This window comes from Eutrema salsugineum, unplaced genomic scaffold (genome assembly GCF_000478725.1).
Source record: "Eutrema salsugineum unplaced genomic scaffold, Eutsalg1_0 scaffold_2, whole genome shotgun sequence".
NCBI classification, from domain to species: Eukaryota; Viridiplantae; Streptophyta; class Magnoliopsida; order Brassicales; family Brassicaceae; genus Eutrema; species Eutrema salsugineum.
Window position 1 is genome coordinate 1091837 of NW_006256829.1, and position 25653 is coordinate 1117489.

Here is a 25653-nt window from a genome sequence, read left to right on the forward strand (position 1 = left end):
AGAGATGATGAGAGGATAGAAAAAGAGCGTAGGCGCTGCAGGAAGATAAACCTAATACCAAATCGGCTTCATATTTGAACCTAATACCAAATCGGCTTCATAATACCCAAATGCATGCAAATGCTTCTTCCAAAGCCCTCTTCTTGCTTATATCAAAAGAAAAACTTTTAGAGTTTTTGGAAATACAAACTTTAGAAGATTAGATGGACAAATTTTTTACCTAAATGAAGTCGCAAACAAATGAACAGTTGTACCTTTTCCTTTATCTTACAAAATTCTCCAACAAGACGGGACAAGGACAAAGTTAAGAAAAGCAAACAAGTGTGAAAAGGTTGTAAAGAAACTCAAAATAAAAGGTGAAATAAAAGTCTCCTTTTTTCACATTTAGTTTCTTCGTGAAGGAAGGTATAAAGATGTAAAGGAATAAGCCGAAAGCCGGAAGAAAAGTTAAAAGAAGAATATTTCATCTGCTACTGCCACCATTATAATTTATAATAGCTTAAGAAATCAGAGCTTATATAAAGAGAAGTAACCTCGCAAAAATGTTTAATCTTATCACTACCTAAACCAAGAATCATATTCCCAAATCTGTGAATCACAATCCTCTTTCGTGTGTTTCCACTTGCAATCTGAAACAAAGAGACGAGCATCTTCTTCTGTAAGAAAGATGCACAAGGACACGGGAATCGCAGAAAATCAACTTCCTCCACAAGGTCAGGATATTTCTAGTTTGTAACTGATAATGAAGCAAACATGTTTTCTAAAGCAAAGTAGACGATTTGTAGCACTTAACTCTCTTGACAGGATATCCAGCTGCAGGACAAGTCTCTGAACAACTTGGACAAGACGAGAAGAAGAAGGTTTTCAAGACCAAGCAGAAAGGAGACAGAGGCTTCATTGAAGGATGGTATTAGCTATAACAAAATCATTCACTATCTTTATTATAGCAACCGAAAATTAAAAAAATTTGTTCTAGCTAATCAGCAAAAAATTTGTTTTTGTATTTCTAGCACTGACTCTGTTTTGCTGCTTCTTTGTTTATTCCTATGTAGTCTCTTTGCATTATGCTGCTGCTGGGTTTGTGAGATGTGTTTCTAAGGAAAAGAAGGATGGCTTTCCTCCTGTGTGTCTGAGAATGGCTTTCCTTATCTATTATTATTACCCAGTGAGATTGCAGAACCAACATAGTAGCTCAACCTGAATCTTCCTATACTATCTGTGTGATGTTTGTGTGTATTCAAAGAAGGTTTATTATTATACTAATATAATGTAAAGATATCAACATATTTTATGAGTTAGGCTGACTCTACGCAACCCATTCATACTGGCTTGACACAAAAGAGATAAATTGAACATATTTATGGGTTTTACAAGTTTTATAGACTACATTCAAGAATATCTGAACCTTACTAGTGGGTCTTACATGTTACAAATAAATATCCAATAATATACACTGATACAATCAAATTACCCTTCTTCAATATATATCACTAAAACCAAAATTCTCCACAATAAAGAAAAATAATACATCAGTATACACCCCACCCAAAAATTGTCTTTCCAACGGCAGGTTTATCTCTCTGTACACTGACCATGGGACTAAAAACCTGCAAGTAGTTGCAGAGGTCAAAGTTCCCAAAACCTAACAAACCTATTTGCTCCCGATGTTTTCACTGAAAACCTATTTTCTGAGTCCCCAATCTCTCGTGGTCTCCTGTAAGAAGAAAACAAAAAAAAATTTGGTTATTTACTATTCACTCTTCTATTTCCCTGCAAAACTGTCTGGTGTGTCTCGATCATTTACAGTTTATGAGAATGTTTCATCTCTTTGCATAATAGCTTAGATGAGCCAAACATTGAGTTCGACATGAATCTTTATCTTCTTGTTTTGTAACAATTAATGAAGCTTAGAGTGCACACCTTGATGTTCTTCCCTTTCGCTAGTCCAGGAGATTTTCAGCATCGGCCAGAAAGAATGGTGATCTATCGTAGCTCTCCAGAATCTCTGGTATTAACAAGCAAGTTACGGTTAAAAAACAAATAATCCTAAATTATCAAAGCCAAATTAAAACACCCCCGCAAGTATATGCGAGCTAGGGAAAAAGGGAGAGCATATATATGATTATATGAGAATGAGAAGGACCTGAACTCTGTGAAAAATCAGCCGTCAGATCAGAGAGGCTGAAGTTCCGAGGAATTTGACCTAATAACCCAAATGTAGAAGCGTCTGCATCAACAAGTGGATCATTGATGGCTTGGCTGCTGGAATCGTTGCTGAAAGACGCAATGGAGGCATCTCCAACTGTTGAATGTGCTTCACCACCATACATGTAAGGAGCACAGTTTGAATATGCATTCTCAGATTTGGTCATTCCTTGCATCATAGGCGTATTTGTGGCCTGCAAGGAGAGCATGTTCGGTAGAGGATCAACTCTTTTAGAATGGGGTGAAAAGTCCACAGAAGAAGGTAAATCTGTGTTAAGTGGTGATCCTCCATTGAGGTATGCACTTGATAGATTAGGAGAGGATTGATTTGAGTCCTTGGGTGCAAAGCATGATTGTTGTTGATTCACTGTTGAAAAAAATGATGCCAGCTGCAATGTTAAACCACTCCCGAACTCATTACTTCCATGCAGTATCAAACCAGTAGAATATTATAGCCTCAAGCACTACAAAAGTCTTTGGACGTGAGATAGTGAAACAAGACTATCAATGCTTCAAACAGAAAATCTTGGTCCATCTAAATAATTCAATAAATCCTGAACAGAAAATGTAGTTCAACAATTTATGATAAATCTATAGAAAATGAAAGTCGATCTAGCTTCAAAACATATCTTACTTGATGGAACATCAGAGTCATTCATGTTTTGGACGTAAGCAACTCCGGTTGGATGCGTCTGACGCATGTGGTGTACCTGCTGGTCAAGCAGCTTGTTATATTCCATTATCTGGTGCTTAACCATGAGTCTCAGATAATATGCCTTAAAAAATTCCCGATTCTCTTCTTCAAGCTTCTGCCAAACTGTCAACTCAGAAGGAAAATATGCAAACATAAGTACCTAAGCGTAGACACATTACTTTCATCATCATAGATCTAATTCCTGATACCCATTACAACACTTCTTCTAAGCAAGAGATCAAGATACCAGAACCAACTCTGAACTAAGAGAACTACCCGATCAGGTACTAATTGTTTTTCAAACAAACCCGAGAAAGTGTTGAGGTTACCTAGTTCTGTAAAACCGGGTTCGATCTTAGCCTGCTCCAGTAGAGTGTCCACAACTTCTTTCTGGTTCATGTAAAGCTGGAGGCATCGTTCTATTAAATTCTGAACCTGCAGAAAAAAGAACAGGCCAGAAACAAATTATGCATTTTTACTAGACCGAAGCTTAGGAAAGACAATATGCAAACGCGTTCTTAAAGACGACACAAAGATACAATCTCTAACAAACAAAATAAATGCAAAAGAGACAACTTTCAAGAGAAACATGAAAATTCCTTATAAAATGTAAAGTGTCGTTTTTTTTGTTACCAGTTGAATATCTTCACGCGATACCCTTCTCACTGTTAAACTCGACATCACTGAAATAATCGTAGAAGCGATCCAGTTCCTGTCAGTAGAAGAATTTTTTTAGTTCCTTGTTTCTGTATGAAAAACAAATCCAGTCCGTTGACAAACATGAACTTAGCTAATTAAGCATAACATTTGACTAAAACCCTATTTCCAAAAACTCAAAAAATAAACAGATGAAATTGCCTATAAGAGAAGCACTCAAAAGATAAAAAAAAATTGCATCACCTCTTTACAACTATGGCTTGCTAATCGCTTCTCACTGCTCTCTCTCTCTCTTTCTCGATCGATCTAATTGGTCTCTATCTATAGCAGCTGCCTTTATTGCTCTCTCCTCGCAGCAAGCTCATTCGATCAGCTGCCTGGCAATCTCACACGATCTGGAACAAAAGGAACCAGAGACTTCACCGGTATCGGTTCCGATCAATTTGACTTAAAAAAAAACATAGTGGGCCTGGGCTGGGCTGGGCTTTGTATTATCTTATTATCTTATTTCTCGTGCTAAGTTAATCAACTAGAGTCATTAATAAATGTGTTTTGTAGTTCAAGAGTTGGTTTTTTTTTTTCTTGCATTTTTAATCATTAGTGACAGCTTTTGCATCTTACTGGGAAAACTTCCCAAGAATTGTGCAAATAGCATAGCTTTAGCCTTTCGTTTCTTCCATTTTTGTTTAATGTATGATTGTGAAAACATTATTAGGATTAACTAACACTTGAAAATTATACGAATCCTCAAAGATTGGAATCAGACGATATAAAGCAACGCTGGCAATTTTGTCTTTTTTTTTCCCACGTGGTCCACTGCTAACAATGCCACAATTCTTGGAATCTCTGGCAAATCAACCTGAAAATAAATCAGTTGTTGCTAGATCGGGATATTATTATTAATTTTCTTTCGGCGACCAATTAATAATGTTACTATTGAATTATTGATCATTCTTTTCTAGGTGTACTTCCACGTTTTTTTTTGGGGGTAAGTTACCGTATATCTAGAGTTCATTTTAACATTTTAGAGGTTTTAATTATATTGGTGTCCTATTCTAAATTTTTTGAAGAGTTTGTCTAATGATATATACGTATTGTAATTGACTCATTGCAATTTCTTACCGCTTTAATTTTTAAGCACATAAATATTAGTTTCTAAATATCTGAATTATCCTAATTATAATAATTATATATTAAAATCATTTTAACTTTCAAAAATAAAAAGTTTCACTACAGTGGATAAACCAAATCAATTTTTTTTTGTAAATTTTGTAAGGTATTATCATCACTCAGTCAAAATCGAAAGTCGAAAACTAATTGGAAAGAGATATATTAGACTCTGAGTTCGACTTTCATCAACAGCAAAATATAAACTCTTACGTAACAGTAAAATATAAACAAATTTAGTATGTGCTGATAATATTCGGTTTGAAAAGATTGTAAGAAATAAAATCTATCATCTCATGATAGCTGATCATTTCACGCTATCGTCTGTGTTTCTCGATTATTGGTTTAAAATTTAGAGTGTTCTTATAAACATATATCGCATAACAGATTTTTAACCTAAAGTTGAATATTCAAGTCTTAATTTTTAACAAACAAAAAAAAAATGTTCGACTAAATCAAAGTAAATAAGTTTTTTTTTTTGCGGTATTGAACAATGTCGTATCTCGAAAAGTAATGCAATTTAGGGTCATAGCACAAAAAATTATAACATGTGGTATACGACCACAGATCCTCATTGTGAGGAAGTGAATCAATTCATTTATCCGTCCACATGCATGACCTCATTTTTAACGACCGTTATTGGCTCTATAGCATTTTTAGGGTAATTTCATGTGTATATTTTATATATCGCGCTTGCTTGGCCTTATGTCGTCGCCTGTAAATCAGAGACAGGAATCTTTTTACTGGCTACTGTAGATTAAGTTGAAGGAAATATCCCACATCTTACAATATTTTACATAATTTACGTTGTCATACCATACGTACATTTTAAAGACTTTAGTAGATTTTCTTAAAGTCAGGAGTTCGAATTTCCACAGTAAAAAGATTAAGTAATTTACTTCCGTTCCAAAAAGTTCATTGCAATATTAACGTATTAAGCATTAATGCAACAATTATAAATATGGAGTTGTTATACATTCTAATTTCTAGGAGATTCCCTACGTATTTTCCTGATCCTGTAAATGAATCCGAACTTTCCGATCTGAAAAAGTTGAAGTATCGACATCCACGTGGTTACAATGCCTATACATTTTTTTAATAAAACGATATAATTAAGTGTTTTGATAGTTAATACAAATAATACCAACACTATCAACAGATGAGCTGCCACAATTTTAATCATTTTTATTATTTTTTTCTCATTTTTTTTCTTTCCTCAGGGAAAAAGGTTATAAAAGCAGAGCCCAAATCGACTTTATCATCACAAGTGCCAACACCTCTTCTTCTTCTCTGGCCTTATTCTTTTCCATTTGTTTTCACTTTGCGACCGACAAAAACCGATATCCCTTTCCAGTAACATGGGTCATGAATGGTATTTTTTTTTTTCTTTTTTAATTTCATACCACTTATTTTGTTAATCGTAACATACACAAAGTTTAAACGGTTATACAAATTATTCTGTTATGGATTAGAGAGCACGTCTTCACAAATATATAGCTAATTCAGATTTGCTAATCCACTACAACTCAGCTAGCGTTAAACCTTCATTATGAAATAACTGTTTAGTTCTTCTTAAATTTTTAAAAATAAAAAATAAAACTGTTTAGTTCTACTGATTCCAGTGTTCCACTAAGATCAAAAGTCCATAATTTAACAGCACATTTTAGAGTATATATTGATCATGAATAGTTGATGTGCGAGATCAGATACATGCATATATAGTAATTCTGTGAATTCTATTTATTGATGTTATATGTATGATGATCATATTGTAACTAATAATAGAGAAATTATAAAAATGTAGTAACGATGCATCGAAGGAGTTCACATGGAATGACGATGTCGAAACTAAAAGTGAAGTGACTGAGATTGTTCTTGTCCGCCATGGAGAAACCACTTGGAATGCAGCCGGAAGAATCCAGGTATCTATACAAATACATGCATGCATGCATGCACATAAACATTTAATTAAAAATACTATACTTAAAAACTGCCAAATGCAGGGACAAATGGAATCAGAGCTTAACGAAGTTGGAAAAAAGCAGGCCGTTGCAGTTAAGATCAAGTCCCTTTTCAAGTCTTTCTCCTTGATTCTATTACATTAATTAATGTCTTGACACATGCATGAATGATCATTGTTTATATATATACATTCGTTAATTAGATCGCTGAGAGATTGGGAAAAGAGGAGAGACCTATAGCTGTGTATTCATCAGACCTCAAGCGAGCCAAAGACACTGCTCTGATGATCGCAGAAACTTGCTTTTGTTCCGAGGTCTGTAAAATATATCTCTTTACCCTAAGAAAATTACAAAACAAGAATGTACATGATTTTAGATAAATTAAGATAGAGAAACTCAATGAAAATTTCAGATGTATGTTTTTCAAATAATTTTTTTTTAAACAAAAATCGAAAATAGCACAAAAACATTTTTTCAGCTAGGGTTCCAAAGTTTTAGGAGTTCCGATTTTTTCTCTTTCCAAAATGTAGTGTCAATAAAATATCTTTGGTGTATGTACATATAGGTGACCGAAGTAGCTGCGTTAAAGGAGAGGCATGTGGGTAGCCTTCAAGGGCTGTATTGGAAAGAAGGAGCAGAGAAAGAACCTGAAGCTTACTCTGCTTTTTTTTCTTCCCAAAACGACCTCGAGATTCCTGTAAGCTTAATTCCTTATTTTATCGATTATTTTATTTTATTTTTAAATTTTGGATATACTTTTTTTTTCTTATCGATTTTTGGATATATCTTATATTTGATGTGGTCTTATTTCGAACGCATGTGAATACAAATCAAAAGGGAGGGGGAGAGAGCTTTGACCAACTTTGTGATAGATCCATGAATGCTCTGGAGCATATTGCAAAGAAGCACAAAGGTATATAATCCATCATTCCATCTAGATTATAATAAACTTGATCATGTTGCGATGCTAAAAATAATATTAAAAACTTTTAATAGAAATCTTGAATATGAAGGTTATATTTATGATTAATTAAATAAATAATGATTTTTCGTCTTTTTGCCTTAGTGTATTAAATAATTTATTACTATCAATAATAACTAAAGTTATACTGCCTCCGTTTCACAAAGAGTGTCGTTTTAAGGTTTTATTTTTGTTTCACAAAGAGTGTTATTTTATATTTTCAATGCAAAATTTTAAACAATATTCCAATTTTAACTCTATTAATTTAATGTATTTATTAGATAAAAACAAATTATTTAATATATTAATAAGGGACAAAGTTGTATTTTTAATAATTTTCTTAATTTGTGTGAAAAATGTCAAAATGACACTCTTTGTAAAACGGAGGAGGTAACAATGATGATCATTTACTCATGACGTACTTGGATATAAACTATAAAGTAAAAGAAGTTCTCTGTATGTTGTTTATAACTTACGTGTAAAAATATGTGCACGTGTGGAATTGAAGGAGAGAGAGTGATAGTGGTGACTCATGGAGGAGTGTTGAGGGCAATTTACTTGAGAATCACGCAAGCTGCCTCTGCCGGGAAACTCCTTAATGCCTCGGTTAATGTGGTTCACTTCCGTGACGAGAAATGGAGCATCGATTCGTGGAGTGATGTTTCGCACCTCTCATCCGTTGGATTTCTCCAGCGTGGCTTTGATGGAGACTCCAAGCCCTAGAGTTTCCGATCATCATACAGTATTTGTTGTTTCTGTGTGTCTTTTTTTATGATGTGTTTCGATGATGAGATTCGATGTTCTTATTCCAAAGTTTCCATCTTCTTGTGTTTTCCATTAATGGATTAATAAAATCCTCTTTTAAGGGTATTAAAATTTCCAACGGAGAAAACACACCAAATGCATTTTTTTTGTTTTGTTTACAACAATCTGGAACGGTTTTATATGTCGAGTTTCTGCAGATTGGTCCTAGTCGCTGCACTTTTTATAAGTTCTTTCCGGACATCAACCTGATTTTTTTTTTTTAAAACGGTATCAGAACAGAGGAATACAGTTAAAGCTTGTGAGTTTTTAATCAAAAAGAATCAACGAAGATGGCAGTTCGTAGGCTTACCCGAGCACCCATAAGAGATGAGAAGGTCATGTTAGCTTCCGCTGTATCCTCGACAACAAGTCGTTTCAATATCCTTGTTTCTGGATTCATTGTTGTTTCCCAAAGCTGTTCAGGCATCATCTCTCCCAAACCTGCAAACGCAGAACAGTTTCTTAGTAAAGTTTTTTTGCCCACGATATGGATCCCAACAACGAGTACTATGACTTCCCTCGACACACTGATATTAGGTGAGAAGCCAGATGATGTGCATCTCATAGCTCAGTTTTTTTTTATTTACCTTTGAACCTTTGAATGGTGTAGGATGCGTTTGCAGGGAAGCTAGCGGTAATCTTTTTAAGGTCTGCATCATCGTAGCAATATTGTGCCTTTTTCCCCCTCTCCACCTGGTACATTGTTAAAGAAAAACAGTTTTTTTTTTTTGGTTAGAAATTCTTAAATCTAAAACACAAATGTGTTTGAAGTTCATAAGATATGAAACCTACCTTGTAAAGAGGTGGAACACCCACGTATATACAACCAGCATCAAACAAGGCTCTCTGTCAAAAGAAACATCATGTTAAGTTTACAACTAGATTATCTCCACCGAGTATCTAAGGGAAGTTTTTGTTCAATCCAAAACAATACCTGATATCTGAAGAAAAATGTTAACAGAAGTGTCCGGATGTGTCCACCATCAACATCTGCATCCGTTAAGATGATAATCTTATGGTACCGCAAATTTTCCTTCTTAAAATCTTCTCCCTGCAGAAACCAGTTGTTTGTTGCATTGAGTTTTCCACAGATCCACATAAGGAAACACAAGAGATGTAAAAGAGATAGAGATATCACCTTGACGCCGAGGCCAAGGCCAAGAATTAGATTTTGAATTTCTGAATTCTTATACATGGCTGCTTCATCCTTTCTCTCAATGTTCAGAATTTTACCTCTCAATGGAAGAATTGCCTACAGTTATTCAAAATTTGTGTTACGCACTGTAAAACAGATGCACGACACACTGTCCCATAATCCATATAAAATTTAACTTTGACCAAATTAACTAAGAAATGGCTGATATCAGCAATGCAAATTCTCCAATTCCACAGAAGAAACAATGAAAACCCCTAAACCTGCCCTTCCTCTCTCTTCTTATATAGTGACACAATGAAATAGTGATAGAAGTGTGATTACCTGAAAACGTCTGTCACGGCCCTGTTTCGCACTGCCACCAGCAGAATCTCCTTCGACTATAAAAATCTCTGGAGTGATTGCAAAGAAATGTCACTACTTGACTGAATTAGCATGGCTTACAATTGTTAGCTGTTGTAGCCACATAATTAAAGTATGTTTAGCATTTATAAAAACAACATTTTCATATTGGCCAATACAATACCAGATTCTTCAGGATTTGTTGATGAGCAGTCAGCCAGTTTCCCAGGAAGTGATGATGACTTCAACACGCTTTTCGATCTGACCAACTCCCTTGCCCTCTTGGCAGCCAAAGCAGCCTAGAAATAGAAAACGTGGTGAAGTAAAATTTCATGATAATTTGGTTGAAAGTTAGCAACTAACACATTCATTAAAAGCAGAGCAGGGGATAAATAACAAGGACTTAGAAACAATACGCTAAACTACAGAAACAAATGGCCCATTATAGACTGCTGTACATTTGGTGCATGAGTTTATGTGTGTGCTTGTAGGTCAGAAGTATTGATATGAGCATCAAAAACATACCTTGTAGGCGTTAAGGGATTTGGAAATAATGCTGTCAAGTACATCTGGATGCAATTCCAAATACTCCGTGAGATACTCCTGAACTGATTGGTCAACAATTTTTCTCACCTCTGGATTTCCTAATCTTGTCTGCAAGGGAAAAAGGGGGGTTAGGAGACAAATTAAACTAGTGGGGGTAAATTTCCACAAATGAGACGCTATTGACCAGAGATCATCACTAAAGAGACAATCATTATAGTACCTTTGTTTGACCTTCAAACTCAGGATTCGGAACCTTGACTGAGACAATACAGGTCAGTCCCTCTCTAACATGTTCCCCACTTAAGTTAATATCCTTCTCCTGAAAACACGGCCAATAGAAACACGAAAATATTATACACGGTTATCAACATACACAGCAAAGCTGGTTACTAATGTCATACCTTAACAGCCTTTGATTTTTTTGCAAGGCTATTAAGTGTCCTTGTTAATGAAGCTTTCACACCTTCGATGTGTGTTCCACCGTCAATAGTGCGAATACTATTGGCGTATCCCACCATTGTGTCTGAATATGCATCTGAGCACCTGGTACAAAAATATGCCAAGCCAATAAAAACAGATAAATTTAGAATAGTCATAATTTGTGCTTTCTTGTGTCAAACAAACGAAAGCATGTCTAGAATATCATATACAATGGTTTATAACATTTACTGATCCGATTATACAGCCAAGACTACTCTGGACATGTAAAACTAATTGTGGGTGTGGTAGTAACAGAATTCGAATTTGATAATATAAGACTTAAAAGAAGGAAAACAACATTACCATTGAAGGGCAACGTCAATGGTGGCACCATTTATTTCTTTCCTGAAACCCAGCACGTCATGAATTGGATTCTACGCAAAAGAATTGTCAGACAGTGTTTTCAAGTACACGTAATGATAAGAAAGTAATTATTATATGGAGACATTATGCATACGAGTTCACTTATGTCTAAATTGATGCATAAGAATCTATAGACATGCTATAGCAATCAACTAATCCAAGAATAGTGCTCAACATATCTTGCTAGCTTAAGTTAGCAGAGAAAGACAATCACTGATACCACTGCATTGCATATTGTTTCACAGAACATTTTCAAAATTCTAGCCATCGTTGCCTACTTAAAAATGAATCTGATAGGCTTCACGCACATAAAAAATGTGATTCGATGTGTAGACTATTACCTTATCAGTGTTTAGCCAACAAACATACTCAGTTAATCCTCCGGCAAAAAAATATTCACTAAATTGGTTCTTCTCGGGATCATCATCCTCCTTTTTGAGAGATATGGTAACCTGCAAACATAAAAAATAAAGCAATTTCTTATGAAAAAAGAATGATACAACATCAACGTCTGCCAAAAGTTGACAAGCTAAGGATGCTCCATGAAGTAAACTATAATGAATTAAGATGTTGTGATGAAAAATTGTCAAGGTTAACCTCGCTTTGAGTAAAGTAATTTCACCTTTGGATTCAGAAATGCAAGCTCCCTAATTCGTCCAGCAATAGTGTTATGGTCGAACTCAATTGCAGTTGTGAATACTGAAAAACAGTTTATTCCCATAAAGGGAAAATTAATCACCTAATCAAATTTTGGGGAGGGTAAAGTAGTAAAGAGTAAAAGACAGGTAAAACCTTCTTTGTCAGGCCAAAACCTGATGCTTGTCCCTTTAGTCCCCTTTGACTCTAGCGGAAGGATACTGCGCGTGAGTGTAGTTATGGGCTTTCCACGAGAATAACTTTGCTTATGCTCCATCCCATCTCTCCACACTGTGACCTCCAGCGCCTACAAACCAATAATCAAACTACAAGTTATTCTAAAAGTCCCGCAGTTCTTACGGTGGAAGAGTATTTGACATCAATTTGCTCTAAAATTCAATAAGGAAACATTCCAACTTATTCCTCGTAACAATCCCATAGTAGCCTAGGATTGCAAAAATTACTGAAAGGGGATATAGAGCATAAGTAATTCAAAAAGTAATGAAAAAGAAAAGTGCGCAAAGATTAGAACACACCTCAGACAAAGCATTTACAACTGATAAACCTACGCCATGCAATCCACCAGATACAGTGTAACCACTACTCGAGCCACCAAACTTGCCACCTGCATGTAAAACCTGCACGAATAACAAGCATGGCAGATAAATTGCATGATCAAATATCATGATAACGATAATTTTAACAGTTGTTCTACATAAAGACTAACGCCAACAATTTCCAAGAAATATATTGGCAAATCTGCAAAACTTTAAGATCTTCAACCCCATTAGACCCAAGTCAGTAAAAAAATTTAAAAGTATTGAATAAATCACCCAAAACAGAAAACTTAAGGATCGCACTGTTTTGAATATGTATAAATAGACGAGTTCCTAACCCCAACTCTATTTCTACTATGACAACCCTAAATCAGTAAAGCAGTGGTAAGTTAATTTTTAGGGCATTTATCTGTCAACCGAAATCAGAAAGGCACATGCTGTGGATTAACTTTTTTTCTTTATTAACAGATCTCCAGTAGTAGGGAAAAGAAAAGATTGGTTTTAAAAGAGAGAATGAAATTTAAACTTCCACATTAGACCCTTTTACTAAGGATGAACAAACCAAGACGATTCATGAGCTAATAATAGTATGAACATGAAGCTCCAAATAAACTGCAGAACTTCGACAAATCGATATATAATAACTATCTTTAAAGTAGAAATACCGTAAGCACAGTCTCCAGGGAAGATTTGTTTGTCGCAGGATGCAAATCCGTCGGTATCTGCAAAAAAAAAAAAAAAAAAGCTTTATGTATCAACGACAATGAAATTATGATTTCACATATGTGTTTGCTCTCCATGTGTGAGTAGATATAAGAAATCAAAAAGCTAAGAATACCACAACTAGCACAATATCTGCATGATTAAAAAATGCTTCAGGCAGCACAAGGTTGAATTTGGTAGCATGAGAAGATTGAACATATCACATACCCCACGTCCATTGTCCACAATACTGACAGAGCCATCTGCATGCAGAACAACGTCAACCTTTGAAGCATAACCAGCTTGAGCTTCATCAATTGCGTTGTCTAGTATCTCATAAACCTAATAAAAGAGGTTACATAAGAGAGAGACATAAACAGATTGCAACAGCCAATACAAAGAAAGGGATCCAAGTGGGAAAAAAGCATTTACCAGATGGTGCAAACCACGAGGTCCAGTGCTCCCAATATACATTCCTGGCCGTTTTCTGACAGGGTCTAAGCCTTCCAGCACCTAACGTATATCATAGAGAAATTTGAAGATATAAAATTTGAAATAAAAAGAATGACTTTAAAACAATCCGAAGTAGGAAAGAGCTCAAAAACTATAGCATCAAAATGTGTTTCAGCTACTAAGCGAACAACGAAATAGAGAGATGGTTAAGTAAAAAAAATTTACTTGAATTTGCTCGGAACTGTAACCCTTAGATGTAGCGCTCTCTTGGAAAGCCTCCGTGGACAAGGTTGGTGACGACATAAAGGACCTCGACGAAACTGCATTTCTTTGTATCAGGCTTTGATTCAAAACCTTGGTTAGCTGAAAATTTATCCTGAAATTGGAAGACAGCTCAATTAAACAACCAATTGAGAAACGCAATGCTCTGCTAGTAGCATTCTAATAGAGAACCGCCGAGGTAAGCAGAATATTCACTTAAGACATAAGAACCCAGAACCCCATGAATGCAAAATTTCACAGAAATCTCTTATATCTCGCCGATTTTCCAGGAAAACACGAGAAATGAGGAAAAGCGGGAGCGGTAACCTGGGGATTTGGGATGATAATAGAGGCGAGGAAAGAGAAGAGCTGTGACGGTGAAGAGAAAGAGATAGAGAGTTGGAGAAGAGACGAGGACGAGAAGCCATGAGCCGTAAATAGAGACGAAGATAAGGAGCTCTTTGAAGAAGCGCCATGGAATGGAGCTCAGGGGTTTTTCTTCTGCTTCAAATTTTTTTTTTTTTTTTTTTTCACCCTCCTCGCCGTACCAAGAGATAAACCCTAAACCATTTTCTATCTTTATAATTTAAATAAATAAATTACAGTTAAGTAAATTAAATAATTGATTGCGCGAATACAAGAATTTTGCCGCCGTTTCTAAAGCAAAATGAGATGAATAACCCGAGAGCCAAGGGGCTTGGGCTGATTTCAAAAGATGGGCTTATTTGCTAAATACTCAAATCAACACATCATAGATACTTTTTTGTTGGCAAAATCATAGAAGAGGAATTTCTAACTTCTCAGTTTGATTATCTGGTAAAAGAATAACACCATTAATTCAAATAGTAAGCCTGCGAAATTCATGAAGTTTATTAAGTCTAAATCCCATAAAAATATAGCCATCGATTGGGACAATGCAGAATAAGTCTTTTTTTTTTTTGCTAAATGGCAAATATCATTAAAATGAAAGTTTAGGTTATACAAGAGAGCAGATCTATACACTTTGGTACCTTGGGCAAAAATAAAATAAAAAACAAGGTAGCAAAAGACAATGCAGAATAAGTCATGCATCGGTATGTTAGTGTAACGTATGCTATATGCCTATATGGATATTTTTAACGTGTCAAAAAAGTTATACATATGCAGAATATGTTTTTCATATACACATGAAGGTCTACAATTCGAAGACAAAAAAATCTGAAATGATTCGCATACAAATTTTTATGTTCAGAACCGGTCACTCATAAGAGTTTAGGAATTAAGATGATTGAAAATGCGTAATACCATACTCAGATTTAAACAAACCGATCGATAAATCTTCCTCTAATCAATATACACGCACTTAACTATTTGTGAACTGTTGTTCTGTAAAGTGACATTAAATGGCTATAAAAGCCAAAGAGATCAGTACTGGATCCGAACAATAACAAAGATTTTCCTGTTATCTTCGAACAAGTGTCGTCTCACATCTGTTCACCTTGTTGCTTGTGTTTGCTCCTTTTCGGGTGTTCCTCCCGTGATACGCCAACTGAAGATAAGCTGTAGCTCTTATCTTATCAAAAATGAGAGCTAGGCAACGGGAATATTGATAAAGAGAGAGAGAGAGAGAGAGAGAAGGTGCCTTTTAGAACAACTTTAAGGTCATTTCATATCCCAAAGGCTTCTTTAAGAGCTCAAGTCCATTTCAGCCACATACACATACACCTTAACCCATACCTTATTACGTGTCTTTTCGTAAATTCACATATTTTTAAATAGATAGATACATAGATCTCCTATTAGTGTCAAACATTTATGAAAAAATTGACAAAAAATAAACAATGGGAATCTATTCCAAAATCATACATTTACAAAGTCAAAACTGTCCACTGAAAAACGTACTGATCAAAGTTAGTATGTATTCCTACACAATGTTGAACAATCTGAGTTATGTGTAAATGCCTTTTTATATTCTTATGCGAAAAAAATCACGGTTTAGGAGTAGTCACCATCTCGCGACTACCAAAAATCAGAATTAGTTATCCGATATTTTATGTCTCAATCCGGTTAATGACCAAATTTGCCGTCTCGAACCGGTTAAAGCTACCGAGTTCTAAAATGGCGGTCCCAGATTCCCGACCGTTACCACTCAAAACATTGGTTTTTTCTTGTTGTGCACTTACTAACAACTGTCATATAATAAACCGGAAAATTCAAAAGAAAATTCCATGTTGTGCACTTACTAACAACTGTCATATAATAAATCCCCAAAATAGCCCTAGTGATTCTTGTAACCAGACACTTTTTCCAAAAGCGATTTTGTATAACGAATAAATACGAAACAGAGAGATAGAGAAAGAGAGAGAAAAAGGAAAAAGAAAGACAGAGAGAGAGAAGAAGAGGCTCAAGTAAGCTCTCATCACTCATCTGTTATCTTCCTCTTCTTCCTCTTCGTCTTCTTATTTTCTTTCCTTTTATTCCCCATTTATCTTATTTTTAATTTTATTTTTATGGTTTTAATGTTAAACCCATTTATCTTATTTTCCACACACGCCTCTCATTTTTCCTTTCAATGGCGATGAAATCTCTTTCCCCTGTTCCTAAGATTCTCTCCACAACACCAAGCTCTGTTCTTTCTTCAGACAAGAACTTCTTCTTCGTAGATTTCGTTGGACTCTACTGTAAGTCCAAGAGAACCAGACGCAGACTTCGTGGAGATTCTTCCTCTAACTCACGCGCTTCTTCTCTGTCTCGACTATCCTCTGTTCGTGCCGTTCTCGACCTCGAACGCGTTAATGGCGTATCTGACAAAGATCTACCTTCTCCCTCCTTTTTAAAACCTCAGGTCGGTTTCTTCGCTTCTTTAGCCTTTTCACTGAGATATTTCCCCGAACACCCAACGTGCAATTTCACGCTCTTTTGGGTTCTGAAAATGAAAACTTTTTATGTAAAAGCAAGTCAATGATTTTTGGGTTTCGTTGTAGCTTTCAATGATACTTTTTTCTAAGGTTTGATCAATGAACAATCTTAAGCAGGTTGCGAATTTGGAGGAGATATTGTCAGAGAGAGGAGCTTGTGGAGTTGGGTTTATAGCCAACTTAGATAACATTCCTTCACATGGAGTGGTCAAGGATGCTCTTATCGCTCTCGGGTGCATGGAGCATCGAGGAGGCTGCGGAGCAGACAATGATTCTGGTGATGGCTCTGGTCTTATGTCTTCCATTCCCTGGGATTTCTTTAACGTCTGGGCCAAGGAACAGGGCCTTTCTCCCTTTGATAAGTTGCACACTGGTGTTGGAATGATCTTTCTTCCACAAGAGGAGACCTTTATGCAAGAAGCTAAACAAGGTGACTCCTAAATCACAAATTATTTTTTGCTGCAGTAGACTGAAGCAATACGGATCGATCAGTATGTAATTTCTTCTTCTTTTTTTTCTTCTAGTTATTGAAAACATATTTGAGAAGGAAGGATTACAAGTTCTTGGGTGGAGGGAAGTTCCTGTGAATGCTCCTGTAGTTGGTAGAAACGCTAAAGAGACAATGCCTAACATACAGCAAGTGTTTGTGAAAATCGCAAAGGAAGACAGTACGGATGACATTGAGAGGGAACTCTACATCTGCCGGAAATTGATCGAGAGGGCAGTGGCTACTGAGAGTTGGGGAAGTGAGCTCTATTTCTGCTCACTCTCCAACCAAACCATAGTGTACAAGGGCATGCTTCGATCCGCAGTTCTTGGATTGTTTTATCTAGACCTTCAGAATGAGCTTTATACCTCTCCCTTTGCTATTTATCATCGGAGGTACAGCACAAACACTAGTCCCAGGTGGCCTCTTGCTCAACCAATGAGGTTTCTTGGACATAACGGGGAGATCAATACCATACAGGTTCCAGTCTTTCTAGACGTTTGTTATCACTCATCATTGTAACTTTAAAACGAACTCTCTAAGCTCAAGAAGATTCTCTGTTGAATTGTGCAGGGGAATTTAAATTGGATGCAGTCTCGAGAAGCTTCTTTGAAGTCTTCTGTTTGGAATGGCCGTGAAAATGAAATTCGCCCATTCGGTAATCCCAGGGGTTCAGACTCTGCCAACCTTGATAGTGCTGCAGAAGTAAGTGGTCTTGGCTTCTTGTGTAATGTATATGTTCTAAACCACTTGTTAATAGAATCATAAATCAAAATGTTTTACATGTTCTAAACCACTTGTTAATAGAATCATAAATCAAAATGTTTTACATGTCATAGTATTATTAGGTAATACACTTTTTATCTTAACTCGCTGCTGATTTCGATATCCTGCAGATATTAATAAGAAGTGGCCGAACTCCAGAGGAAGCTCTAATGATTCTTGTCCCTGAGGCATACAAAAATCATCCAACCTTATCTATCAAATATCCTGAGGTAATTTTGATCATCAATATTCTTCTTCTACACTTATTTTGATATGTGATACCTTTGTCTTCTTTGCGATTTGTTCTTCAAGAATCCATTGCTTGCTTGGGTTAATTTTTCTCATGATCTTTCCTGGCAACTGGAAAACTCATGAATTTGCTTTTCAGAGAGAAGTTGTTATTGGTGTTATATATGTCTGTTTTTTGGCTTGGTGATGATTGAAATACTCTCTAACGTTTGTTTTACATCCCTGCATAGCTCTATTAGCTCTTCATGAGATGGATTTTTTTTTTTTTGGTGACTGCAGGTTGTAGATTTTTATGACTACTACAAAGGACAAATGGAGGCTTGGGATGGTCCTGCATTACTTTTGTTCAGGTAGATCTTATAAGGACTGACCGTACTTTTCCTTCTTACTAGATCAGTTTTTCAATTTTCTGAAATTAGTAAAGGGACTTTTCATATCATCTTCGGGTCGAGTCACAGACAATTTTCTTGTTGTCTGCCTGTTGTGTCTGAGCTCAGGCTTCTATTCCCCGTCGTTTCTCCATTCTTTTTTTCGGCTTCTCCTCAGGTTTATCTGACACTTGCTACTTGAATTCGTCACCTAGTGATGGAAAAACAGTTGGGGCTTGTCTTGATCGCAACGGGCTTCGTCCTGCTCGGTATTGGCGGACAAGTGACAATGTCGTCTATGTTGCATCCGAGGTATTTCATCTGTCCATTAATCCATAGAAGTACCTTTTTGATTGATCATGATGTCCCAAGTCACTCTACCACCAGATTCACTGGTTTTACAAGAAGTAAGACAAGCCTATTCATCTTAATAGCAACTTATATGCAGTTTAGTAGGTCAGATTTGATTCATAGCTGATGGATGGAGTATCATCAAGTTTGTTCTTTGGGAAAAAACTTATATCTTTCAGGCTGTTTAGAGAGAAGCTCGCAGAATGTATTGCATTTCAAAAAAAATTATCTTTCTGATTTTGACAACCTTGTTTTCCTAAGTTCTCAACATATTACGCACTGACATACTTATCATGTGCTTGTCTTGTTTAGGTCGGAGTAGTACCAGTTGATGAGGCGAAAGTCACCATGAAAGGCCGTCTAGGACCTGGAATGATGATTGCTGTTGACTTAGTGAATGGCCAGGTTGGTAGATGGGCAGTCCAAAAATCTTGGTTACTCTTTTTGAACAGATTCTTACAGTTTCTTTATTGATAGCACCACCCGAGATATAACTTAGCTGACTCATAACTCTTCCAACTCACAGGTATATGAGAATACAGAGGTCAAGAAGAGAATATCTTCATTTAATCCATATGGAAAGTGGATTAAAGAAAACCTCCGATTCTTGAAGCCTGTGAATTTCAAATCTTCAACTATCATGGAAAATGAAGAAATTCTAAGAACTCAGCAGTAAATATTCATGAACTTTCCTCTTTGGTTTAGATATGCCTCTTGTTTTTCATCCGGAAGGTTATACTAACAAACCACATCTTATCAGGGCGTTCGGTTATTCAAGTGAGGATGTGCAAATGGTTATTGAGTCTATGGCTTCCCAAGGAAAGGAACCAACCTTCTGCATGGGCGATGATATTCCGCTGGCAGGATTGTCTCAAAGGCCACACATGCTTTACGATTATTTTAAGCAAAGATTTGCGCAGGTAAATTCATGTCATAGTAATTTATGTATCGCATTCATTTCGTGTTAGTATAAATCTTGAAAGTTGCCCCATTTCTGACTGGAGTTATACCTTTGTCATAGCTCTGTTTCCAACATATTTTTCAAATGTCGATCCTTAACTAAAGCGCATGTCCTGGTTTCAGGTTACAAACCCTGCCATTGATCCCCTTAGGGAAGGCTTGGTTATGTCTCTTGAAGTAAATATTGGAAAACGTGGAAATATATTGGAGCTTGGGCCTGAGAATGCCTCGCAGGTTTTGACTCTTGCTTACATCCCCTCTGTTTAGGGTCAAGAGTACCCACCCTTTTCTCCCATTTAGTTCACAGACTATCTGTTTATGTATGGCTTTGTTTTTCATGAACCAGGTTATTCTGTCAAACCCTGTGTTAAATGAAGGAGGGATTGAGGAGTTAATGAAGGATCCTTACTTGAAACCCAAGGTTCTTTCCACATTTTTCGATATAAGAAAAGGAGTTGAAGGTTCCTTGCAAAAGGCTCTGTATTATCTTTGTGAAGCAGCTGATGATGCTGTCCGAAGTGGCTCTCAGCTGCTCATTCTTTCAGACCGATCTGATAATCTGGTAAATGTCATATAATTTCGGAATCATTATCAATATTTTCTCGCCTTTCTTGAAGCTTGATGAACCTTCTGAGCTGAAACACCTTTTTCTGCTAATCTAAAACTCTCTGGTAATTTGGCTCTTTCAGGAACCGACCCGTCCTGCGATTCCGATAATGTTAGCTGTTGGAGCCGTCCATCAACATCTTATACAGAACGGCTTGCGGATGTCTGCTTCCATTGTTGCTGATACCGCCCAGTGCTTCAGCACGCATCACTTTGCTTGTTTGATTGGATACGGTGCAAGGTTGGTCTCTTTGGTTTGTTCTACATTTTCTAGTTTTTTCAAGCTGAACTATTAGTTACATCCATTTCATTGATACGTATGTTTTGTGAAACTTTCCCACAGTGCTGTATGCCCATACTTGGCACTGGAGACATGTAGACAATGGCGCTTAAGTAACAAAACTGTGGCCTTAATGCGTAACGGGAAGATTCCCACTGTAACCATTGAGCAGGCTCAGAAGAATTACACTAAGGTGAGGATTTCAGTACACCTTACTTAAGATGTTTCACAAGTAGTTGACTTTAGGGAGAGATTGAACTGCCCAAACATTATAAAGGATTCTGATTTCTATATCGCTTATCTTGCAGGCGGTTAATGCGGGGCTTCTTAAAATTTTGTCTAAGATGGGCATCTCATTGCTCTCAAGGTTTCTATTATTCTTCCTGGATCTCTCCCTCTAATATTTTCTTTTCTTTCGCTTATGTTATGTACATTTCTACAACTTCTAACTTTAGCTTTTTCTTTTTTCAGTTATTGCGGTGCTCAGATATTTGAGATATATGGTTTGGGGAAGGAGGTTGTTGATTTTGCATTCACTGGAAGTGTGTCGAAAATCAGTGGACTCACCTTTGATGAGGTGAGTAATACATCACATTTATTTTCCATCAATCCTGATCACATCCATATTGCTTATAAGAAAATGCTATCTTCTTTCAGTTGGCTAGGGAGACATTGTCTTTCTGGGTTAAGGCCTTTTCTGAGGATACAACTAAGCGATTAGAAAATTTTGGGTTTATTCAATTTAGACCTGGAGGTAAAAATATTACTTTTAAGAAGAGCCCTCAACTTTTCAATCAATATGTTCTATGCATTTACACAAGTCTTGTTATGTTTGTTATGTTAGGGGAGTATCATTCAAACAACCCAGAGATGTCAAAGTTGCTCCACAAGGCTGTCCGTGAAAAGAGTGAAACTGCCTATGCGGTCTATCAACAACATCTCGCTAACCGACCGGTTAATGTGAGTATCTAACTGCTCTTTCGCAAGCCTTCTTCAGTAATTTAGTTCACTTATTTCTGAACACTTGGGACTCTGTCTCTCTTTCTTTAGGTCCTCCGAGATCTCCTTGAGTTCAAGAGTGATCGTGCACCGATTCCAGTGGGAAAAGTCGAACCAGCCGTTTCTATTGTTCAGAGATTTTGTACTGGTGGAATGTCACTTGGTGCTATTTCAAGAGAAACTCACGAAGCAATTGCTATTGCCATGAATAGAATCGGTGGGAAATCAAACTCTGGAGAAGGTGGAGAGGTAAATATCCATTTTCTCTTTCAGATGTCACACCTTTGAGTAAGGAAATTAAAAATCTAATGCCCTGTTTTTTTTTTCCGTTTCCCTCTCTAGGATCCTATCCGCTGGAAGCATCTCACAGATGTGGTTGATGGATATTCACCAACATTACCACATCTCAAAGGTCTTCAAAACGGTGACATTGCAACGAGTGCTATCAAGCAGGTCATAATCGAATGCTTCTCTGTGTTTATCACAGAACTCTGTTGTATTACTCACAATTGTGTTATAGAAACCTTCATCGAATGCATTTTTATTCTCACAGGTTGCTTCAGGACGTTTTGGAGTCACACCAACATTCTTGGTCAATGCAGATCAATTAGAAATCAAAGTTGCACAAGGTGCCAAGCCTGGAGAAGGTGGTCAGCTTCCTGGAAAGAAAGTGAGTGCGTATATCGCAAGGCTAAGAAGTTCTAAACCTGGTGTTCCTCTTATATCCCCACCTCCTCACCACGACATTTACTCGATAGAGGATCTTGCTCAGCTGATCTATGATCTACATCAGGTTATCAATCTTTTCACAACTCAATAATCAGTTGAGCCAAACAGAAGGAATTTCCATATGATATAATTTCCAACTGAATATACAGATTAATCCAAATGCAAAAGTATCAGTCAAGCTGGTCGCAGAAGCTGGAATCGGAACAGTTGCTTCTGGAGTTGCAAAGGGTAACGCTGATATTATCCAGGTATCAACTTGGAAATAAAGCATTTCCTCTTGTGGCTCCCATGTTCTTGCACCTTTTTGTTATACATCAGCCAAGAAGTTTCATTGTTCCTTTTCATATGATCCTCAGATATCAGGGCATGATGGTGGAACCGGTGCTAGTCCAATTAGCTCCATTAAACATGCTGGTGGGCCGTGGGAACTTGGACTAACAGAAACTCACCAAGTAAACCTTCTGGCTACCATATGATGATACTAATTCTCTTAATAGAAACTCATTTCTTCTACTTGCTTTATCCTCTTTTGCAGACTCTTATCGAAAATGGGCTCAGAGAAAGAGTCATTTTAAGAGTTGATGGAGGCTTAAAGAGTGGCGTTGATGTCCTAATGGCCGCAGCTATGGGTGCTGATGAATACGGATTTGGTTCTTTGGCAATGATTGCTACTGGCTGTGTTATGGCTCGTATTTGCCACACTAATAATTGCCCAGTGGGTGTGGCAAGTCAGGTAAACTCGAAAAGAACTCGTGAATTTTTCTTGGGGGGCTTCTTGTTCATCTTCTCTTGAGAGTTCACTAACGCTTGTCACCACTCTAAATGCTCTCAGAGAGAAGAATTGCGTGCTAGATTCCCTGGTGTGCCTGGTGATCTTGTCAATTTCTTCTTATATGTAGCAGAAGAGGTTAGCCAGTTCGTACTATCTCAATCACTAAGAGACTTGTCCTGTCTTTAATCTCATCTGAACTGGAGAATCTTTTCTCGGCAGGTGAGAGGTATCTTAGCAGAGTTAGGATACAGCAAGTTAGATGACATCATTGGACGAACAGAGTTACTGAGACCACGAGACATTTCGCTAGTGAAAACTCAGCATCTCGATCTTAGTTATCTTCTTTCGGTATATGACTGACTCTATTTCTCCTACATGAAATAAAAATTCTAATTTATATCAGTTGTTCTAAATCCTCTGTTTCCTTTTCTTTTCTCACTTTTTTCAGTCTGCTGGACTACCTTCAATGAGCAGTACTGAAATCAGGAAGCAGGATGTTCATTCAAATGGACCTGTTCTCGATGACGAGATTCTTGAAGATCCATTGGTAACACAGAAGTCTTTCACTGCTCTTTCTTCACCCGGTTCTGCCGACTTTAGTTGCTAATAATATTATTAACATTTCCAGGTGATGGATGCGATAGAGAACGAAAAAGTGGTTGATAAAACCGTTAAAATATGCAACATAGACCGTGCGGCTTGTGGTCGTGTTGCTGGGGTCATCGCAAAGAAGTATGGAGACACTGGTTTTGCCGGACAAGTGAATCTAACGTGAGAAAGAAATTCTAAAAAAGCTTTAAATGGAAAATGTTTCAATCCAGGTGATAGCTAAAACAAGCTTTTACTCTTTTCTAATCTGCAGCTTCCTTGGGAGCGCAGGACAGTCCTTTGCGTGCTTCTTGATTCCCGGTATGAATATCCGGCTCATAGGAGAGGCAAATGACTACGTAGGAAAGGTAAAAATGAGCAATCCATATGCATAGAAACCAGCTTTTGCATCAAATAGTCTCTTGTTATGGAAATTTGAAAAATGGTTTGACCTTTTTGAAAGGGAATGGCTGGTGGTGAAGTAGTAGTAACTCCTGTGGACAAAATCGGGTTTGTGCCCGAGGAAGCAACCATAGTTGGGAACACTTGCTTGTATGGTGCAACAGGCGGTCAGATATTCGCGAGAGGCAAAGCTGGAGAGAGATTTGCAGTGAGAAACTCACTCGCTGAAGCAGTAGTGGAAGGCACTGGGGACCATTGCTGTGAGTACATGACTGGTGGCTGTGTCGTCGTGCTTGGAAAGTGAGCAAAACTGCAATCATTCAAGACCGTTGGATGTGATTTTCGGATATACTCTCTAAACTAATATATGAAATTGTTTTCTATTGAAACAGAGTGGGAAGAAACGTTGCTGCAGGTATGACGGGAGGGTTAGCTTATCTTCTTGATGAAGACGACACTCTTCTTCCCAAGGTTACTTTCTTTGTATCCATTTTCCTTATTTATGGTGAAATTGAGATTCTTTCTTTCTACATTTGTCTTTACATTTTTCTGAACTAACTTTGTTACAGATTAACCGAGAGATAGTGAAGATCCAGAGAGTAACTGCACCTGCAGGGGAATTGCAGCTTAAGAGCTTAATCGAAGCCCATGTCGTAAGTCAAAAGAAAAAAAAATCTCTTCTCTAAAAGATGTCATTTTATCATCAGTCTCTTTCATGGCTCCTGGTTTTAAGAAGAGTGACTTGTCTTTGATGGCATCATATATAAAACAGTCTTTTGTTCAATATAGGAAAAAACTGGAAGCAGCAAAGGTGAAGCGATTCTGAAGGAGTGGGACAAGTATCTACCTATGTTCTGGCAACTAGTTCCACCGAGCGAGGAAGACACTCCTGAAGCTTCTGCTTCTTATGTAAGAACAGCCACCGGTGAAGTCACATTTCAGTCGGCATAGAGATCATCATCATCATCCAAGCATTTTTCAGTTGGAAACAGAAGGATTGGTACATCAATGGTGGACTATGGAGGGGCAAATCGAGAATCACTTGATCAATGTGTGGGACATATATTCTGATTGTCCAGTGATCTTTACAGTACCATGATTGCTATAACTGTACAGTTATTCAGTTAAATAACTGCATTCAACTGCCATGATATTTACATAAATTCCATATACTCTTTATTGAATAAAGTTTCCAGATTCAAATAATCATCAATTTAACAACAAAAAATAATAATAAGAAGAAAATGTTACAGAAGAG

At 36.9% G+C, this 25653-nt stretch overlaps 5 protein-coding genes across 5 annotated transcripts; 3 read left to right on the plus strand and 2 right to left on the minus strand.

Moving 5' to 3' along the window:
* The first annotated feature begins 517 nt into the window (after positions 1-517).
* Positions 518-1295, plus strand: LOC18016798 (cysteine-rich and transmembrane domain-containing protein B). The gene is made up of 3 exons (XM_006398803.2): positions 518-713; positions 805-907; positions 1053-1295. Exons 1-3 carry the CDS (start codon positions 668-670, stop codon positions 1096-1098), a joined length of 195 nt encoding a protein of 64 aa, XP_006398866.1. The 5' UTR covers positions 518-667; the 3' UTR covers positions 1099-1295.
* A 34-nt stretch (positions 1296-1329) lies between these two features.
* LOC18018721 lies at positions 1330-3964 on the minus strand. The gene is made up of 7 exons (XM_006398804.2): positions 3800-3964; positions 3533-3611; positions 3229-3334; positions 2840-3022; positions 2144-2572; positions 1921-2005; positions 1330-1714 (listed from the first exon to the last, which is right to left on the minus strand). The coding sequence occupies exons 2-6, from the start codon at positions 3578-3580 to the stop codon at positions 1941-1943; spliced, it is 831 nt and encodes a 276-aa protein (XP_006398867.1). The 5' UTR covers positions 3581-3611; positions 3800-3964; the 3' UTR covers positions 1330-1714; positions 1921-1940.
* Positions 3965-6081: 2117 nt separating this feature from the next.
* Positions 6082-8368, plus strand: LOC18018722 (metal-independent phosphoserine phosphatase). The gene is made up of 7 exons (XM_006398805.1): positions 6082-6095; positions 6528-6645; positions 6727-6777; positions 6888-6998; positions 7250-7381; positions 7522-7597; positions 8154-8368. The coding sequence occupies exons 1-7, from the start codon at positions 6082-6084 to the stop codon at positions 8366-8368; spliced, it is 717 nt and encodes a 238-aa protein (XP_006398868.1).
* A 191-nt stretch (positions 8369-8559) lies between these two features.
* LOC18018723 (DNA gyrase subunit B, mitochondrial) lies at positions 8560-14475 on the minus strand. Its single transcript, XM_006398806.2, has 21 exons — positions 14270-14475; positions 13907-14057; positions 13661-13741; positions 13457-13570; positions 13192-13248; positions 12506-12607; positions 12126-12276; positions 11956-12032; positions 11675-11785; positions 11274-11344; positions 10892-11033; positions 10711-10809; positions 10470-10598; positions 10129-10243; positions 9927-9994; positions 9588-9701; positions 9384-9500; positions 9242-9295; positions 9037-9142; positions 8760-8890; positions 8560-8655 (listed from the first exon to the last, which is right to left on the minus strand). Exons 1-21 carry the CDS (start codon positions 14416-14418, stop codon positions 8587-8589), a joined length of 2208 nt encoding a protein of 735 aa, XP_006398869.1. The 5' UTR covers positions 14419-14475; the 3' UTR covers positions 8560-8586.
* A 1822-nt stretch (positions 14476-16297) lies between these two features.
* LOC18018724 (ferredoxin-dependent glutamate synthase 1, chloroplastic/mitochondrial) lies at positions 16298-25601 on the plus strand. Its single transcript, XM_006398807.2, has 33 exons — positions 16298-16766; positions 16957-17269; positions 17364-17806; positions 17900-18031; positions 18223-18321; positions 18620-18690; positions 18924-19020; positions 19372-19464; positions 19586-19731; positions 19820-19979; positions 20143-20253; positions 20366-20581; positions 20709-20866; positions 20969-21098; positions 21214-21272; positions 21377-21482; positions 21563-21659; positions 21750-21865; positions 21956-22153; positions 22247-22357; positions 22458-22697; positions 22783-22881; positions 22990-23085; positions 23169-23366; positions 23466-23540; positions 23625-23753; positions 23854-23952; positions 24034-24176; positions 24268-24361; positions 24457-24695; positions 24788-24866; positions 24965-25048; positions 25185-25601. The coding sequence occupies exons 1-33, from the start codon at positions 16494-16496 to the stop codon at positions 25344-25346; spliced, it is 4866 nt and encodes a 1621-aa protein (XP_006398870.1). The 5' UTR covers positions 16298-16493; the 3' UTR covers positions 25347-25601.
* Positions 25602-25653: the final 52 nt, after the last annotated feature.

What these genes read in the sequence shown, in the direction of transcription:
- LOC18016798 (XM_006398803.2), top strand. Translation starts at nt 668, where the DNA reads ATGCACAAGGACACGGGAATCGCAGAAAATCAACTTCCTCCACAAG. An exon ending in AAATCAACTTCCTCCACAAG is followed by an intron (nt 714 to 804) that starts GTCAGGATATTT and finishes CTCTCTTGACAG; the next exon opens with GATATCCAGCTGCAGGACAA. An exon ending in AGAGGCTTCATTGAAGGATG is followed by an intron (nt 908 to 1,052) that starts GTATTAGCTATA and finishes ATTCCTATGTAG; the next exon opens with TCTCTTTGCATTATGCTGCT.
- LOC18018721 (XM_006398804.2), bottom strand. Translation starts at nt 3,580, where the DNA reads ATGTCGAGTTTAACAGTGAGAAGGGTATCGCGTGAAGATATTCAACTG. An exon ending in CGCGTGAAGATATTCAACTG is followed by an intron (nt 3,335 to 3,532) that starts GTAACAAAAAAA and finishes TTTTTTCTGCAG; the next exon opens with GTTCAGAATTTAATAGAACG. An exon ending in TGATTTTTCACAGAGTTCAG is followed by an intron (nt 2,006 to 2,143) that starts GTCCTTCTCATT and finishes TGTTAATACCAG; the next exon opens with AGATTCTGGAGAGCTACGAT.
- LOC18018722 (XM_006398805.1), top strand. An exon ending in ATGCAGCCGGAAGAATCCAG is followed by an intron (nt 6,646 to 6,726) that starts GTATCTATACAA and finishes TGCCAAATGCAG; the next exon opens with GGACAAATGGAATCAGAGCT. An exon ending in AAAACGACCTCGAGATTCCT is followed by an intron (nt 7,382 to 7,521) that starts GTAAGCTTAATT and finishes ACAAATCAAAAG; the next exon opens with GGAGGGGGAGAGAGCTTTGA.
- LOC18018723 (XM_006398806.2), bottom strand. Translation starts at nt 14,418, where the DNA reads ATGGCGCTTCTTCAAAGAGCTCCTTATCTTCGTCTCTATTTACGGCTC. An exon ending in TTGTAAATGCTTTGTCTGAG is followed by an intron (nt 12,277 to 12,505) that starts GTGTGTTCTAAT and finishes ATTGGTTTGTAG; the next exon opens with GCGCTGGAGGTCACAGTGTG. An exon ending in GTGTTCCACCTCTTTACAAG is followed by an intron (nt 9,143 to 9,241) that starts GTAGGTTTCATA and finishes ACAATGTACCAG; the next exon opens with GTGGAGAGGGGGAAAAAGGC.
- LOC18018724 (XM_006398807.2), top strand. Translation starts at nt 16,494, where the DNA reads ATGGCGATGAAATCTCTTTCCCCTGTTCCTAAGATTCTCTCCACAACA. An exon ending in ATCTTAGTTATCTTCTTTCG is followed by an intron (nt 23,754 to 23,853) that starts GTATATGACTGA and finishes CACTTTTTTCAG; the next exon opens with TCTGCTGGACTACCTTCAAT. An exon ending in AGATTCTTGAAGATCCATTG is followed by an intron (nt 23,953 to 24,033) that starts GTAACACAGAAG and finishes TAACATTTCCAG; the next exon opens with GTGATGGATGCGATAGAGAA.